Source organism: Melanostigma gelatinosum (genome assembly GCF_949748355.1).
Source record: "Melanostigma gelatinosum genome assembly, chromosome: 7".
NCBI classification, from domain to species: domain Eukaryota; kingdom Metazoa; phylum Chordata; class Actinopteri; order Perciformes; family Zoarcidae; genus Melanostigma; species Melanostigma gelatinosum.
The window spans coordinates 13,843,921-13,863,165 of NC_136640.1; the positions used below are offsets into that span (position 1 = coordinate 13,843,921).

The following is a 19,245-nucleotide window of genomic DNA, read 5'->3' on the forward strand; positions in this document are numbered from 1 at the left end:
TGAAATAGAAAGTAATGAAACCGGAATGGCTTGTTGAATCATGTTGAGTCACATGTTTTCTCATCAGGCAACCCACAAAAACCTGACAGGGTTGTCTAAGGTCACAGTTTGTGAGTTGGTATTCCAGATACTCCGATTTATTTGTAAAGTGAATTGTACCCCTTAATGTGCAGCTGAAAATAGTCATTTACAAAATGCTGTATTAACTCTTGTTTTGAGTTTAATTTGCTATTTAAAAACCATTTAATCATTAGAAAACATTTTTTCATGATTCATACCTTAAACAGAAAGTACAGAGAGACAGACTTGGTTTTGGTCAATTCATGGGATTTGTTGACAGTAACAAAACTATAATGCCAGACTTGTCCCTTAATTAAACAAAAGTAGGATAAAGTTCTGCCTTCCTAAGGCACATTCTCCTTCTCTATTTCTACACCATATACAATTGAATCTGACAGTGTCATGGTACAACCTTAGTTTGCCACACAACTTGAATAAAGTTAGGATAAAGGTTTTAAGTGTTGACCAGCTCCACTGAGGTAGATGACCTAAACAGGTTGACCAGAGGACAGACCCAGTTTAGAGTAAAGTGAAGGATCTCTGCTTTGAAGGTGAGCGATCATCTTCCTGCTGGCTGCGTCTCCTTTCGCCATCACCATGTCAATGAGACTGCGTGCTTTGTCTTCTGTGGTACTGTTCTCCTCGAGTACGCAGTTTTTCTGGCCCTTATTCAAGACACCATCGCCGAAAAGGTCGTCCAGGAGCTGTTTAATCAGTGCGTTGGTGGCCTCTTCCACAAACTTCCTCCTCACATTAAAAAGCTCCTTTTCTAGAAGAGGTGATATGAAGCAAAAGAAATGGCACAACTCAAAAGTTGTTCATACTGGTGGAACATGTTCTAGGTAGGGCCATCCTATCAATTTCACCAAACATCCCAGTATGATTTCATGCAAAAAAAATGTAAGTATCAAACACGCATTATTACTTGGCAGTTAAATATTTAACATGTATTCCAACATGAAAACAATCAGTAAATAACACTTATATAATATAATATAACATGTTTATTTCTTGAGATGCCCCTATGGACCTTGTTATAGGAGGTAAAGATCAGGAGAAGTAAACATGAAGTGTAATTATGAATACTGATGTTAAATTAAGCTATGATGAGTTTTCACTGTTAATTTAACATCTCTATTACATGTTGATGCCTCCATGACCAAGTTAAGCAGATGAGACTGAGGACAACTATGTAGAATAAAAGATGTTCACTTTGTCTAATATGTAGCTTGACAGAGTTCTCCATGTGTGTCCTGGTGTTCTCATGTTTCCTTACCTCCTCATCCCTCACTCCCTACCCTGGTGTTCTCATGTTTCCTTACCTCCTCATCCCTCACTCCCTACCCTGGTGTTCTCATGTTTCCTTACCTCCTCATCCCTCACTCCCGTAACTGTCCGTGCTGGATCCGTCCCCGTTGTTTTAAAAAGCTAAATAAATGATTAGCATGACGTCATCCAGCTAGCCAAACCTGTCTGGTGTACAGCTAGTACAGAAGCTCCGCATGTACTGCTTCCCTTTCCCGCGAGTCTGCTGTCTGATTGTGAGGTCAGGCTGATCTGATATCAGCTCTTTGGCTGCAGAATCTCCGCCAAAGTTCTCCTCTCAAACGGGTCTTGGAGGAGGAGTGCTCGCGCTCGCGCTGGCGCCTGTAGAGACTTCTCCTGACGAGAACGCGCAGCGAGGGGGGCCTGATCATTCTGGCCCACAGCTGAATCTATTTGAGGGCGCTGATTGGCTAAATTGTATGTCACTCATTTATATCGTGAATCAGCAATTGGCTAAACTGCTTCATAGACCCGTCTCTTTTGGGCCAAAACGATCAGGCCCCCCAAGCTGCGCGTTCTCAGAGTGTCGTGCACACAGACAGAGAGCACGAGCAGAGAGCACACAGACAGAGAGCACGAGCAGAGAGCACGAGCAGAGAGCACACAGACAGAGAGCACACAGACAGAGAGCACACAGACAGAGAGCACGAGCAGAGAGCACACAGACAGAGAGCACGAGCAGAGAGCACACAGACAGAGAGCACGAGCAGAGAGCACACAGGCGGAGAGGATGAGCAGGAAAAGCATATATTTTGCGCATATATCATACTTTACACACATTACTAGGTACATTCCATAGTTCAAAAACACAAATATTGACAATTTATATAATTTATGATAATTATAATTTTTGTTTTTTGTGTGGCTCATGGTGGGGTCATGCCCCATGGCCCTCTATTGACCAGCCGCCACTGCTGTCGCCGTTCTGACTGTGAGTCATAATAACTTGCACGCATCACCTGGTCACGTTTGTTTGTCTTCACAAATGGTTACATTTAGTGGGTTTAGTTTTGTGGTGGCCTGTTCTTTGTTCTGCTTGCATACTGGACCACATTACGGGGCTCCATCCAAATGATGACTCTGCAGACGCTGATTCCTTTGCCGTCATTTGATCGATTTATTTTCACTTTCAACAAACTTAACAAACACATAATAAGTCTAACATGAGGTCAAAGACTGTGCCGATGCCCCGTTCTCCATGAAGGAAAAAAGACTCAGTCCCACCCCTTCCTCTTCTCACAGCTGATCCTCATCAGATTAATAATAGTTCCCAAAGAAAAAATAATCATATAGAATGCGAATTTAACATGTGTGTGTGTATATGTGTATGTATATATATATATATATATATATATATATATATATATACACATGTATATATATGTATATATATATATATACACATGTATATATATGTATATATGTATATATATATACATATATATATACACATGTATATATATGTATGTATATATATGTATATATGTATATATATATATATATACACATGTATATATATGTATGTATATATATGTATATATGTATATATATATATATATATATGTATATATATATATATATGTATATATATATGTATATATATATATATATGTATATATATATATATATGTATATATATATATATATGTATATATATATATATATATATATATATATGTATATATATATATATATGTATATATATATATATATATGTATATATATATATATATATATGTATATATATGTATATATATATATATACGTATATATATATGTATATATATATGTATGTATATATGTATATATGTATATATGTATATATGTATATATATATATATATATATATATATGTATATGTGTCGAAGGAATGTATTTAGATCACACAAATCTATTAGGAAATTTAGAAAATGTGATTTGTAAACAAAACAAATATGGCTCTCACAAGTTTGAACAAAGATTATGAACTTTGTGTTGTTAATTTGATCTTGGTAAATGCTTTTGGCTATCAAAGAAATTAACTTCAGATATATTTATTTGGATAGACCACACTTTGTGTAAAAATGCATAACAGGCAAACAATGGCCGACATTTCTGAAGTGTCTGAGTAAATCGCAGTGTTGTCTGGTGTCTTATAACTTTTGAGAAGTTGAAAATAGATAATAGGCACATTTTACATGTTGCCTTGGCCATATAGAGAATAAAAAATGGATTTCATACATTTCCAGTCAGGGGTGTTTTAAAATTTGGTGGAAGAACTAGGAGCCTGGTGCAGGCAATCATTCAATATCCTGTTAAACAGTTATATGACGTCCATGAGTAAGCAACCTGTTGAATACAAGTTGATAAAAATGCTCCATTAATTCAAAGGCTTGCATACTGTTATTTATATACAAAAATACAATGTAATTGTATTTTATCATATTAGTTGTATCATGGATGGATTATGACACAAAAGGCCCCTGGACATATACAAGCTTCCCCACCGCTACAAACAAAAGGGCAAAACACCGAGACTAAAAGAGACACAAATCAACTGTGAACGATGCAGACGCATCTTTATATTTGTTTTTCTTTTCTTTTGTCTATTTGTGTCTCTTTGTTTCTTTGAAGTCAGTTCATGTCTCTTTGAAGTTCTGTGTCTTTGTTGTCGATTTGTGTCTCTTTTGACTATTAGGGTTAGGGTCTCTCTTTGAATTTGTGTCTCTTTGTTGTATTTTTAAGTCACTTTAGAAGTGTAGTGTCTCTTTGAAGTTTTGTGTCTTTGTTGGGTTTTTTTGCATCTCTTTTGAGTCATTTTACATCTCTTTGAAACAGTTTTGCATCTCTTTTCTCTGTCCTTTGGTCCCCAGGCCTGTGACTGATAGGCCCATTCAGTAAATCATTAAGTTGTATCTATTCACAGTATCTCAATTGAACACATAATTTCAAATGTGGCAAATGCGGCTACAAGTCTGTGTTAAACAGAAGTGAATCCTGCCTCAGAGGGCTGGAAAGAAGTAGAAGCGCTTTGTCAGAGTGCATCTGTCTTTGGTTGGCATCTGTCTTTTGGCTGGAATGGAAAAATCTTCAAAGCGTTGCATGACCTGTGTGTTTGAAACAAACATTGTATGAAATTAAGCAAGACTAAGACAAATGAAACAAGAGCATCATCATTGCTCTCTATGTGGGGTTGTTGCCTCACTAACTGATATTACTTTCCACTTACTTTTCTGAAAAGTTCCTCAATGTCATCCTTTTGTGCGTAGCCGGTAAACACCTCGTCAACAAACTTGATGAGAAAAGACCCCTCAACGGAATGTCTGTATGAGACAGTATCTGGAGGAAAAACATACAGAAACAGGTCATATAATTCGTTTTTATTGCATAAAGTAACTATTCTTCGCTGATTTCAATGCAGATTATTGATATTAATCTTCAATGTATTATGAAGTGTAGAATAATCAAATAACATTTAAATGAACTGACCCGGGGTGCAGGAAAGAAGAGAGATGAAGTCTTTTTCTTTGTTTACAAATCGCAAACCATCATCCTCAATGTTTCCTTCATCAGCATCATCAGAGACCACAGCTGCGTTTGCGCCATCTCTAACCAGCACTGATCCTTCCCCCCCTGAAACACATGTAGCATACTTTTAATACAGTTCACTCAGTCAACAAATGAGACATGAGCAGACTCCTAATGTTTGTTCTGTCTGTGGGAATAGAGAGTCACCTCCTCTGCAGGCCTGGATGATGATGATCTTGGGTTTGTTCAGCAGCGCTGGACATTTCTCTGGGTTCAAGTGTTTGTAAATGTTGTCGATGGGGAACTCATCTGGTCTTTCATTGTCAGATATCTTCTTTTTCCAGTCGACACCGAGGACAGTATCCCGTTTCCCGTGTGACATGATAACCACCAACACACTGTCCGTCTCTTTGAGTTTCGGATGTTTGGAGAACTCATTTAAAGCATCATCGATTGCCTGTGACAACACAAAAAGGAAAACATCAGTTACTGTATCACCAACTCAACCAGACACAAAGAAATATATTTAATTTCCCTTTTTATAATAGTACCTTTCCTGTGAGGTTTGTGTGTTTCACCACCTCGTATCCCAGAGCTTTGAGCTGTTTCTCCATGTTGGCCTCATCCTTCTCAGCTCCATTTCTGTTTAATCTCTCATCAGTAAACTTTATATTAGTGATGAGCAGGGACACACGGCTGCTCATGAAATCTTTGGCCACAGGGTAAATCTGAAAAACAGATTTAAAGGGAAAGAAGTACAACAAATGTATCATTTGTCGATAAATATTGAACTTTCTTAAGAAAACTATTTTTCCCACTTGTGAAACAACACCTTTCTATCGAGATCAGGTAAACTAAGATGTACAGGAACCTATTTAATACTCTTGATATGACTTTTATGAAGGACTAACATCTCTATCATTCTGTTCCTTCCTCCAGATGTCGTTGCTGGTGAGTGTAGTTGGCCCTTGCTGCTCCTTCTGTGGCTCTGCAGATGTGAACAGCAAAACATTTGTTTAAAACGGTGTACTTCTTTAATATACCTCTATGAATGACAGGGTCAAAGAATGATATTCGTCACTAAAATATGTCAGCTCACCCGGCTGAGCAGGTTGACCAGAGGACAGACCCAGTTTAGAGTAAAGTGAAGGATCTCTGTTTTGAAGGTGAGCGATCATCTTCCTGCTGGCTGCGTCTCCTTTCGCCATCACCATGTCAATGAGACTGCGTGCTTTGTCTTCTGTGGTACTGTTCTCCTCGAGTACGCAGTTTTTCTGGCCCTTATTCAAGACACCATCGCCGAAAAGGTCGTCCAGGAGCTGTTTAATCAGTGCGTTGGTGGCCTCTTCCACAAACTTCCTCCTCACATTAAAAAGCTCCTTTTCTAGAAGAGGTGATATGAAGCAAAAGAAATGGCACAACTCAAAAGTCTTGATTTAAACAGAGGTACTAACATGAGGAAGACATTCGGGATATATGTTATTTAGTCTGTCCTCGTTGATATAAATGGGGTGAACACAACAGAGACACATGTGATTATAAGGTAACACCATTCACCACCACCACAAAATACATCCTCTCAAAATGATACAAAAACTGAACATTATAACATTATGAAGTTGAATTTATTGCATGACTGTTGTATTAAACTGCATTTGTTTTTGATAAGTGTACCTAATATACTGGCATCTGAGTGTATATTAATGTTTTAAAAAACAAAGTACAACTCATGTGAATTAGGTTAGTGTGAGTTCGGAGTCATTGATGATCCAATAAATATGAACTCATCATATAAACACACAGTGACTTGGTCCTTTCTTAATAGTGAGTGAGAGGAATTCATGATACATCCTGCATTCAATTATCCCTGTGCATTGCTTAATCGTATGTTTATAACCTTGTTGTACAGTGTAACCACAAATCGATACGTTTTTAATATTTACATTCATGTTCAAATAGTTATGCAACACTTTGCGATAGTATACTGTGAGTAACTATGTTGCGGGCTATGAATGTAAAACATGCCACAGTTGTCTGTGGACTTATCAACATAATAGGGCGGGCATGAGCACCAGCAAAGTGAAACTAATACGTGGCACACACAAAAACATGCAGAATGATCCAGATTGTCCTTTAATTAACAGACTTTGTTAATCAAAGGAAGTGTAAACTATCTTGTTTGAACCCCTCATTGCGCACACTTACAGTAAATACGGCTCGAATAGATTTGAGTCGACTGACTGATCGCCCGCATATCGACGCCAACATACAGCAAAGTGATGGTCACTTGTAAAGTGCATTTAGCACGTGATCTCTTACCTGCCATCTCTCAAATCTCGTGTCACAGAATGTTTTAACCGGAGTCTGCGAGTCACACAGCCTTTATGCAGAAACGGCCGCTGAACAAATACCGCGGGCGTCGCCCACTAGTTGAGATGGTGGCGATGCTTCCTGTTCTACGAGGAGCCGACTTCATATTATCAGAACTACCTACACCTACAGTCTGTATTACTGCTGCAGGCTCACTACGTTAAAACCCACAGTTAAAAAATATATATCATTTTGTAATGAGTCATACACGGTGTAACTGAATTTGAAAGCGACATATTATGCTGAATCTGAGGTTAATAGTTGTGTTTGTGTTTCTACATGTAAAATGTTTTAATGTTCAAAAACACTTTTTTCTCATCTCATTTGGTCAATTCATGGGATTTGTTGACAGTAAGAAAACTATAATGCCAGACCTATCTGTTAGATTGATTGGGAAGGACTGTGTATAATTGTACTGGTTCATTACAAGTTGTGGCATCTATCAGCATGCACTCCAGACAAGATGTTCATTAGAGAGGTTTAATGGCAGTAGTCAAACAAGCGAGTGTGTATGGTTCTGAAACAGATATACATGAAATAATGATTAAAAACCTCTATATACCGTAACAAGTTGTTCTACCAGACAAGTCGACAGTTGGGTGGCGCTGTATTTCCTGTCCTGGGCTCAGGTCTATAAGTCCCTAAATCGCTGTGTTCGTCAGGTGTTTGACCCCGGGAGGGCAAACGGTTTTGACCGCATACGCTACACATTTACTGCATTGTGGGAAAGAGTGGCTTTCGTGTAAATTGTTTCCACGACGGGAATAAATGAGCTACAGATCATCATATATACATATATATACATACATATATATACATACATATATATATATACATACATATATATATATATACATATATATATATATATATATACACATACACACACATATATATATATACATATATATACACACATATATATATATATATATATATCTTTGTATTTTACAGAACCATTTTTCATTAAATGTGTAGCACCAGCTTGAGCCTGTGTGACGTCATTCTGTGCGCCGCTACATATGCATCCATTAGTGATGTTACGAGATGTGCCGACGCTTCGAAGCGTGTGTCGAGTAATGGAGGGGGCGTTTCCTTGAAGCGCGTATCGAGGCTTGCTTCATTTAGGGGAGGAGCCAAAAATGATGACGTCCGAAGCCTCGCTGCCCGGCTGTACCACGTGACTGCTTCGGGAAGTGGTTCAGATTTTGCCGAGAGGTTTGACAGCAATATAAACCACTCAGGCTCCATTCAAAATGTGGGTTGTTGGTGGAGAGTTGTGAGTTTGGATAGTTTGGATGGCGTTTATATAGTTTGGAGAGTTTAGAGAGAGATAGTTTGGATCGCGTTTATATAGTTTGGAGAGTTTAGAGAGAGATAGTTTGGAGAGTGAGGAGAGTGAGGAGAGAAGGATAGGTGATAAGATGGAGCCAGCTAGGAAGAGGAGGATTTCCCCTGTGTGGGAACACTTTGATTTGATAACTCCTAATAAGGTAAGCTACATCTAACTCTATTTCAGACACATTAGGTTTGCTTATCAAGAACTGTATTTTTCACAGTTTCTTATTTTATTCAAAGGTGAGGTGTTTATTGTGCTCCAAGGAGTTGGGGTACAATAACACCTCATCCATGCTAAGGCATCACCGTGCCTTGCATGAGAATAAGGAGGAAACTGGAGCTTCACCTAGCCATTGTAAGTCATTACAATATTACAAATGCACCATCACAATTTTTCCCTGTTCACTTTTGTTTATTGTGCAAATAAAGACAGGTAACAGACACTGTATTTATTCTCTTTTAACCAGCCACCAGAAAACAAGAGCTGGATGAAGCCCTCGTCTCCATGATAGTGAAGGACACACAGCCCTTCAGTATTGTGGATGATGTTGGATTCAGGGCATTTGTGTCCAAACTGGATCCCGATTTAAAGTAACAGGATTTTTCAGCCAAACAAAAGCCACCGAAGCAATAAAACGACTGACCTCCGAGTGTGCCACCATTATACGGTCAAAACAAAGCAGAGAGGAAATCCCCCAGGCTTCCACCTCTCATGATGTCACAGGAGGTAATCTATTATTTTACATTTTGAGATTGATTATTCCGATGAGAACACTTAGTAACATGATCTGTGGTTTCCTCTTAGGTAGCAAACTGTGGCATCGTTTAGACACCAGCGTCATGGAGGCACGGAAGACTCAAAATGTAACAGCAGATGCCACTGTGGAGGTCCAGCGCTACCTTTCCGAGCCAAATATAAGCAGGCTGGAAAAGCCTCTGGAGTACTGGGAGAGGCAAAAATTCCTATATGCAAATTTATATAGACTTGCTCTTGCGTTTTTGTGCACGCCAGCATCTTCTGTACCCTGTGAAAGGGTGTTTTCAAAGGACGGAGAGGTTGTGTCAAAAAAAAGGAATCGTTTAAAACCAAACACTGTTGAGAAACTGTTATTTCTGAATAAAAATGAATAAAATGTCCCGTGTCCTGTACATCACTGTCCAAGTTACACAAGCATATTCAGTCCCCTCTTCCTAGTTCCACAAGCACTTTCACTGTCCTCTGCCTGCTTAAGCCCATGCCATTTTCCTAAAGTGACATAATAACATCATTACACAACCTGCCATATCATGATACTACCATTTTGGGAAAATGTACACACACAGAACACATTAAAAAAATATTTTATTATGCACAGATGTCATAATTTATGTACAGAAATGATTTGGTCATACATTTTTGTAATTCCGTCATTCCCAACAGCCATAACAGACACACAAATTCAATGCATCACATTATGTGGTTCAGATACAGCTGCCTGTGATTATACACTTGGCCAGTAGGTGGTATCGTGTGCACATGAAGCTTCGAGTAATGAACCCTTTCTCGAACCAATTGGCTGAAGTGTTGCGATGCCTCATGAGGCTTCATCTCGCCATCACTAGCATCCATACATATTGGCAATCTTACACAGATTTAACCTTTCCCTACATTGTGCAGAGAACAAAGAAACAATAATTGCCTAATAATTAAGGCAACATTTCCATTATTATACAGCATTGTTTTCACATTAGGACATACAGGGACAGAATACAGGCAGCGATAAACATGTTTGGGACTCCTGCTCGCCACTTGGCAAACAACGAACGAGCGGCTAATATATCAGACTAGATTACCATGCAAAATAACACAATGTAAACCTTATGATGAAATTAGACTAACACCGAACTTTACGTTCACTTCCTGGTTGTTTGCATGCACACAGTCTTGGAAAGTAAACTCCGAATAAACACTTTAACCTATTTACGGACACAGCAGTCCTTTGCGCCGCCACTCTTGTCAAAGCCTTTTCACCAACTCAGTGCCGGTCATATTAGTCCGCGATCAGCTGACTGCCGTCCTCTTCCGCAAGCAGAGGGGCGTAGTGCGGTTCCTGCTCTGCTGCTTCTCCAAAACCCGTGTTGAAACGTATATATATATATTCGTTATATATATATACGTTATATATATATACGTTATATATATATATATATATATATATATATATATATATATATATATATATATATATATATCTGTAAGCTATTATGTTGGGTATGTTAAGAAGCAGGGTTCCTGTATATGTGTTGTGTGCTTTTATTGTGAAGGAGGGAGGGGGAGAGAGGAAAGAGGTTCTGAAGAAGTGTGTGACAAGAAATAAAGTGGCTGCCATCTGGGCGCCGAATAGAATATTATTATTCCAAAGTATAGGCGCAACATAAACCCTCGGCTACATATATATACTTTTGGATATATATTTATATTGTACATAGTCGTTAAATGTGTATGCTTACTTCTGTTCAACTTTTTTTGTTTTTTGTTGTCCTTGTGTTTTATTTTTTATATATTTAAATTTCTTTCCTGTTCATTTGTAAATTCTGTGTATGTACGTGGAGAGCAGAGAAAACCCGGAGTCAAACTCCTTGTATGCCTAACTTTACATGGCCAATGGAGTGGTCTCACCGACGTCACGATCTCCTTAGTTACGAGGTCGGTCGGCCATGTTGGAGTACATACAGAACCTACATGGCGGCGCGTAAACAAGGAAGTGCGGCGAAAATACAATACTTTGAATCACTGGATAGTGCATCAAAGGTTCGCTACCTGGCCAAATTGAAGGTTATTGGTAACTTGGATCCCTATACGATGAGTGCAGATCGTTTCAGTGCCGATCCTACTTATCTTCCATCGGTAAACTACGCCAACATCTACACGTATCTCGTGAACACCCCCAGTCCTTACACAAAAGACGAGCTGGAGTGCTACAAAGGGCTCGACGCTTATAATCAGTTTGTCAGTGGATGGGTCCGAGACGTCAAAGCAACGGTCGTCGGGAATTCTCATCTCGTTATTGGGAGGGTAAATATATACAGATCTGGTCAAATATTTAGCAATATTCAATGTTTACTCAGCGCAAACAGACACGTGTGTTTGTTTACATTGTACATGCACGTCATTGTGTGTGTAGGAATTCACTTTCAACTAACTCCTAACTTCATCCCCCCCACATATATATATATATACATACATATATATATGATCTGACGTTAAACTCATATCAAGCAATGCTGAGGCTGCATCTATGTGTTTCGCCTGTTGTACACGCTCGACACGTCTCTGGTACCGACTGCTGTCACGGGCCGATGAAGCTTCGGTAACCTTCTCATGTAAAAGTTTAATTTATATTTCCTTTATTAAATACTGTTCACAAACGAATTTGTAAATAAAATCACTGACTACTTATAAAGTGATCCGCACATACTCTAGTGTACGCCAAATTCCATTCCTTTATATCTCGAGAGATGCGTGACAGCCATTTCTCGCGACGTCGCTTGGATAGCTCCTTCGTGTCATTTCCTTGATGTGTAATGACCGCTGGCAAACGAAAGAATGATTTCTTGTCTCTATCAGCTCTGCTGCCACAACCAAAGACAGCACAAAAGTTCACCACCGATAGGTTATGCGACTCAGCCGTGCATGCCAGTGGCTTTGTGTGTACTCCAACATGGCCGACAGCTAAACTGTGACGTCACACGAGACCACCACGAGACCAAGCTGATTCTGATTATTTTGCAATGTGGTAACGTTAACGCTAGGGGGCGATCATTCGTAGTTTAACCTGCTTTGTAACATGGGCTACTTGGGAAAAAAATAAAGAAGAAACAGCTGACAGACAAAATGGCTGGGGGACAAAGCTAGAAGCTTGGCTAATGTAAACATCCACCAACAGTAGACTGGAGCAGGAGCGACGATAGCGTTACTCGATACCCGTTTGACATTGCGAATGAGAGTGTATGTTGACACACAATTCACGTATCGAATCTACAGCATCTTCAATGACATGGCGCTAATTCAGCTAGCTACCGTAGCTAGCTAGATTAGCGCTGTAATTAGCTTAGGTAACGTTAAACACTGATAGCTAGCTGTACATTAGCTTGTTGATTTCGCGTTTTTAAGTCAACTTTTCCGTGCCAAGAAACTTGACAAACGTTACAACAATACTGCTTCGGAGTAATATGTTAGTAAGAGGCTAAAATGTGTATGTGAGAGGATATTCTGCTGTCATGTATGTGATAGAGAGAGAGCTGCCAGCTGTTAGCTTATGCTAACAAGTAAATAGGTCAAAGCCGGAAACGATTCATTTCAACAGATGTATTGCTCCTTAAAACGAATCGAGTTAGACTGCCAGGGCCGTGATTGACACAGATGTTTTGGACAATGCTACAATACACTGTAGCCCCGATAAACGACGTGTGATTGGATTTAGACTCAAGCTCAGAGAAGTTACCAGTCAATGCTTTAGAAAGCTGTTCTACAACCTTGATTTTCATATCTAATGGATTAATGAGCAGCCGGACCTGTGTCTTTTACACACGAGAATGCACCGTCAACTATCATTGATAAAGTTTGATGTTTTCTGGTTCCACCAACAGTCTTCCTAACTTTGGTCAAGGATGACGAGCCAGCGGCGTGGGATCCATCTGGACCAATCGGAGCTGCTTTGCAAAAAAGGATGTGGTTTTTATGGCAACACTGGCTGGCAGGGCCTATGCTCGAAGTGCTGGCGAGAGGAGAATCAGCGAGACAAGCAAAAACAGATTCAAGAGGACTTGGCACTTGCTGAGAGGTTTGTCTGTCTCTCTCTGTCCTGTGTACAATCATTACTAACAGGGAAACACCATGTCTTTAGTTCCTTTACCCTTTCATTTTGTCAGCTTGCTCTTGTGTCCATCTGTCCATCTGACAACTATCACACTTGCACTGTCTCTCTCTCTCTCCGCTCCCCCTCCAGGCTGCAGAAAGAGGAAGAGGAAGCCTACGCAAGCAGACATCAGAAGGCCCAATCGCAGCCTACCATCACACCCTTCAGCAAGTTTGAGGAAAGAAAAACGAAGGAAAAGTCCAGCAAAGTCAACACGGTCACAAAGTTTTTTACTCCGTCCACAAAAACACCATCGAAAAAAGGTACATACTCAAATGCAACAGATGCAAGTCATTTATCATCCAAAATAATGGATTGATCAATGACTAAAGTTGTCATTGCTGTTCTTGCGTTGAAGGATAACTTCATCAAGTGGTAGAGATATTTATATACATCCTGCTTATTGTAGGCCTGTTTTGCTTAAACTCTTCTTTTGAGGAACTGGTTCTGATCACATGTTAACCTGGAAAAATAGCAAGAAACAAAACCAGAGTGAGGTTACCGAAATTGTTGCTGTTTGTGTTTTCGGTCCAACCACTTAACTCGACTTGTAGTGCGATAACCTACACACAGTCACGGTTGAAATAAGCTATTAGAGTGCAGCATGTGGTGCAACTACCACAAGGGATATTAGGGGGAAATGCTTTTTAAGTGTTTGAAGCTTTGATTAAAGTGACATCAAATGTCTTCCCTCAGATGCGTTTGAGGCTCAGTCCAGCCCGAGCCCCAGCTCCTCCACAAGCCGGCATTCCTCTGTGGACAGTGACCATGCGACGCGAGAGTTCATTGATTTTCTCAAGCCTCTGAAGTCTGGCAGGGAGATCTTCAAGCAGTGCCGGGCCTTCACTGAGAGCATGGTCTATAAGCGGGTGAGCTACAGTGGATTACTCATCATGGTTTTTTTCTGGGTGTATTGAGCTCGTAGGAACCATTTAATACTTATGTATGACTACCGGTAGTTGTGCAAATCTAGACAACATTTTAACACATTATTTATGCTTAAATACATTTTTTGGTTTGGTTTAAGATTGTGTTTTTACTGAAATCCTTACAGCACTGTTACCAATACTGTTTCTGAAGTCATTGCGATTGCACCATCAGTGTACTTTCCACCGTTGTTTATTTGTCATCGTGTTCATTAACACCTGTCCTGATTTAGTGCTAAACGCTTCTCGGTTTCAACATCACTGAATGAAATGAGCTTTAATTATTGCTCCAACTCAAATACTCACTTTATGGTTCATGCACGACATGTCAGCGTAAAAATGTGTTCTGCAGTTAGTAAAATTGAGTTTGCTTCCAAGTGAGATGCTGACTTTTACACGTTGTCTCAAGAGAAACAGATTTCTGTAAATATGCTCCCTTCGTCATTGCAGCAGGCTTACAGTTTGTTCAACATTTGAAATGGTCAAGTAATTGCTACATTTAAACAGATAACATTATCAAAAATGATGCTTAATATATCACTCTCCTATTTGGGCTTGCCTTTGATAACTGTCTTTGTACCAATAGTGTATTTATAAGCTTAAATTAAAGAGTTGTTAATTTCCTTTTCTTGTTCAGGACATGGCTGCTGATGAGCTGTCAGAGTGTGTGCAGGACTTCTACCAGAATCTCTCAGACCGCCTCCACACCCAGTTCAAAGGTACTGCTTGACTCTTACTCTTCAGAAGAACATGAACGGTGAATATCACCAACATTGAACAGTGTATTAAGTCTTTGCTCTGTGTACCTTTTGATCTTCGTGCTTCTCTTCCTAGGTTCGTCCGAACATGTAGAGAGCGTTATGGATGAAGTAGAAAAGTACATGATGACTCGTCTCTACAAGGAAGTCTTCTGTCCTGAGACCACAGACGATGAGAAGAAAGACCTGGCCATTCAGAAGAGAATCAGGTTGGCAAATAAAAGTTGTAATAACGCTTAAAATCAAAACTCAAATAATCACGAATATCTCTGCATTCCGTCTAAGCACAAGAAAACGCAATTGCAGGTAGAATAACTAACTTGAATTGTAATGGTTCTTGTGTTCTGTTACAGAGCCTTGCATTGGGTCACCATTGAGATGCTGTGTGTTCCTGTAGATGAGGAGATCGCTGAGGTGTCAGACAGTGTAGTCAAAGCCATCACAGGTATTGTCTCATTATGTTTCCGAAAGCTCGGCAGATCCAGTAAGATTTTCAGATAAAACAATTTCTTTTTTTCAAATATCTGCATCATTTCAGATGTGATTGAAATGGATTCAAAGTGCGTGCCCAAGGAGAAGCTGGCGTGCATCACTCTTTGCAGCAAGCACATCTTCAACGCCATCAAAATCACCAAAAAAGAGGCTGCGTCTGCGGACGACTTCCTCCCGACGCTCATCTACATTGTGCTGAAGGCAAACCCACCGCGACTGCAGTCCAACATCCAGTACATCACCCGCTTCAGCAACCCCAGCAGACTCATGACTGGAGAGGACGGTTACTACTTCACTAATCTGGTGAGGAACTGAGATCGTGTGTGTGTGTGTGTGTGTGTGTGTGTGTGTGTGTGTGTGTGTGTGTGTGTGTGTGTGTGTGTGTGTGTGTGTGTGTGTGTGTGTGTGTGTGTGTGTGTGTGTGTGTGTGTGTGTGTGTGTGTGTGTGTGTGTGTCTAAGTCTCCATGTTTCCACATTTTTTGAAGAAGTTGCGGTGCTGTCAATACTGGGTAATACTAACGTGTTTCTATTATTTTGTCCATCCCCATACATAACAGAAACACCTCCTCAAATAGTTTTTACAAAAACAGAACATTATGGTCTCCATGAACGATCATTTATAGCACATCTGTTAAATAAGACTGCATTAGTTTTACCTTGGTGTACTTAACAATAAACCAGATGTCAGTCCAGGTCATACAGGAATTCATGTTAGAAGCAGTTGAGCTACAAGTCAAACAGCAAGTCTCGATAAACAATGATGCAATGTAGCCGCAAGACATGTTCACGTTTTTGAGTAACATAACGTGGCTTTATTTTGAAAACCTGTTGCTCTACTGTGCTGCTGTTCACTCTGGAAGCAAAGTCGGAAAAGACAGATTTAGAAAATGAAGTTACAAATAAAAAAAAGTCAACGACAAATTACCTCCTGGAATTTAGTGAATGATCAGCTTAGTAGGCCTACATTAGCTAGTTATCCAAAATGCTCCCACACTGCCGATTTAAGGCTCTCTTTTTGGTGGATAAAAGCCATTTGCCTCTGACATTTGTCAGCTGTTCCTCTAAATGCTTCAGGTGAGTGACGCGAGTCTTTTACACACAAAACAAGCCGACTCGCACGTATTACGTGACTTGCATAAGAGGAGATTTCACTGCACACACAAACGTGTCTCGCAAGATAGTTTGTCACAGGGCAACAATGCAGGAGCCAGATCACCATAGATATCCTAACCGCTACAATTCTCACGGTTATGAAACCGGGACGTTATGTAACCGTGATGTTTTGTAACCGTCGTTATGGCAAAATCAGTTAATTCCCACACACCTACCCTCACACGGTTGCACATGAAGGTTACTAGTGGCCGAAACTCTGAATAATGTAAGTGGCATTGTCCTTATTAGTCTGCTGATATAGCTGTGGTAGTTTTTATTATTCTCTGGTCAATTTGTCATCATTTCTAAGCATCCATAGGTGAGATTTTCTGTTAAAGACCCTCCACATCCCCTTTCCCCAGTGCTGTGCAGTGGCCTTCATCGAGAAGCTGGACGGTCAGTCTCTGAACCTCAGCGCTGAGGAGTTTGAGCTCTACATGTCGGGCCAGGCGTCCCCCCAACGCCCACAGTCCACTGGAGCTTCTTCCTGCTCCCCGGGCAGCTCGGCTCTCGGTCAGGTCCACGAGCGGCTGGACCTGCTAGCGGGGCTCGGGGAAAGGCAGGAGCAGGTCATGGAGAAGGCTCGCCAGCTGGAGAGCGACCTCATAGACTGGTCGGACGATGTGGAGCAGAAGGTGCAGAGCGTTCTGGAGAGCTTTCCGCCGGAGACGCAAAACGCGACTGCAACCACAGCTAGCGGGACAACTCCTGCAGCATCATCAGCAATCGACTCTGACAACGTTGAGAATGAGCACCTGCCCCCACCTCTGCAACCGCAGGTGTTTGCTGGCTGACGTAAAGAGCTCTGCTCAAAAAATAACATTCCTCTAGATGCTTGACTCCCCCCCCCCCCCCCCCCCCCTGCTGTTAAACACAGCAGCCGTCTGATATGGACCTCATCTCCACTCCGGCCATTTCTATTCCATCCATCCATCGTCCAAGAGGCCCTGAAATGACACTAAACAGTAACAAAGCTGTTGAAGTGAAGGAATAGTCTGGCATTTTGGAACGCACACTTTCTTGCAGAGAGTTGGATGCAAAGATCAATAACCTCTCATGTCTGTACGGTAAATATGAAGCTTAATGCAAAGGAGCAGACTGACTCCACTCCAAGTTCTTCCCGAACACATCCGTTGGTCTCCCACAATGACATCATCAGTACCTCAGTACTTCTTTATCCTTGTTATTGTCGTTACATTTATGCAGCCGGGATATATGGTTGGATGTGCTATTTAAACATATTTCTGTCATGACTCCACAAAGTTTTTGTTTTATATATATATATATATATATATATATTTATATATATATATATATATATATATATATATATATATATATATATATATATATATCGAAAATATATATATATCGAAAATATATATATATATATATATATATATCGAAAATATATATATATATATATCGAAAATATATATATATATATATATATATATATATATATATGAGCGAACATCAAATGACTTTACAGTTTCCTTAAAGGAAATGGAGAAATCCGAATAATGCAAAACTTAACTTCCCCTCACTAAAATAACCCTCTCGCTCGTGATTTGTGCTGTTTACTGGATATTTCCCTGTCCAGCAGAGGTGTGTGTGTGACGTGTGTTGCATGGACATGTTCTGTTAATGTTGGGAAATCATCAAGTCCTCCCAGTGGTGTGGATATTGTGGTCTTGTTTTCATGGCGGACCTCTCACTCTAGTCATATTCTGGATGTACAGAAGTGATTTTATTTTTCTATAGAGTGGCAGTTATCGGTTATTTGGGACGCAATAGGAGAGATTAATCCTGTAATATTTACAGTAGTCCTCTTGTTTAAAAAAGAAGGAAAAAAAAAACATTGCTTGAAGACATGTTACATGAATTACCGAACAGTAACATTTTCATCTGTTCATTTATATTCCTGAAGGTGTCATAGGCATGTCCCATCGAGGTTTTTAGATGATTGGTTTTGGGTTTTTGTTCTGTGAGAGCAGTTGGATTAGTTCGATAAGAAGACGATGCTGTTTCCCCGTAAACACACGTCGCTGCTCAGGCCGGTTGCTTTACTAACAAAACATAACCAATTTATTATATTTTAAAGCACTTTTCTTCTGTTTGATTTAAAGCTATTATTTCAGAAGTACCTTTTAATGAAGTGATGGTTGTATTCAGTTGAAAGGATAGTTGGTGAAAGCAGTGGTGTTAAACTTTGTCTATGTATTTGGCAGTAGTGGAAGGAATGTTTGGGAGAGTTTTAGTTTGTTTTCCTTTTCTCATGAGCTACGGCTTGCTAGATGTTGCTACATTTTAATCTTTTCTTTTATTCTTATTCGCAGCACATATAGCTAGTGTGCACTTGCTGTCCGATTTTAGTTTGAAAAAAGAGTTTTAATGCAAACTTAAACAATGGCTGG

General features: G+C 39.9%; 2 protein-coding genes across 2 annotated transcripts; one reads left to right on the top strand and one right to left on the bottom strand.

Moving 5' to 3' along the window:
• Positions 1 to 3,245: 3,245 nt before the first annotated feature.
• Positions 3,246 to 7,328, bottom strand: LOC306779797 (caspase a-like). Its single transcript, XM_079271805.1, has 8 exons — positions 7,213 to 7,328; positions 5,993 to 6,277; positions 5,805 to 5,881; positions 5,445 to 5,621; positions 5,101 to 5,350; positions 4,855 to 4,998; positions 4,595 to 4,704; positions 3,246 to 4,472 (listed from the first exon to the last, which is right to left on the bottom strand). Exons 1-8 carry the CDS (start codon positions 7,217 to 7,219, stop codon positions 4,368 to 4,370), a joined length of 1,155 nt encoding a protein of 384 aa, XP_079127931.1. The 5' UTR covers positions 7,220 to 7,328; the 3' UTR covers positions 3,246 to 4,367.
• A 5,135-nt stretch (positions 7,329 to 12,463) lies between these two features.
• On the top strand, positions 12,464 to 18,079 carry rabgef1l (RAB guanine nucleotide exchange factor (GEF) 1, like). The gene is made up of 9 exons (XM_079272410.1): positions 12,464 to 12,589; positions 13,231 to 13,424; positions 13,590 to 13,762; positions 14,196 to 14,368; positions 15,063 to 15,144; positions 15,260 to 15,392; positions 15,537 to 15,628; positions 15,722 to 15,978; positions 17,191 to 18,079. The coding sequence occupies exons 2-9, from the start codon at positions 13,252 to 13,254 to the stop codon at positions 17,620 to 17,622; spliced, it is 1,515 nt and encodes a 504-aa protein (XP_079128536.1). The 5' UTR covers positions 12,464 to 12,589; positions 13,231 to 13,251; the 3' UTR covers positions 17,623 to 18,079.
• Positions 18,080 to 19,245: the final 1,166 nt, after the last annotated feature.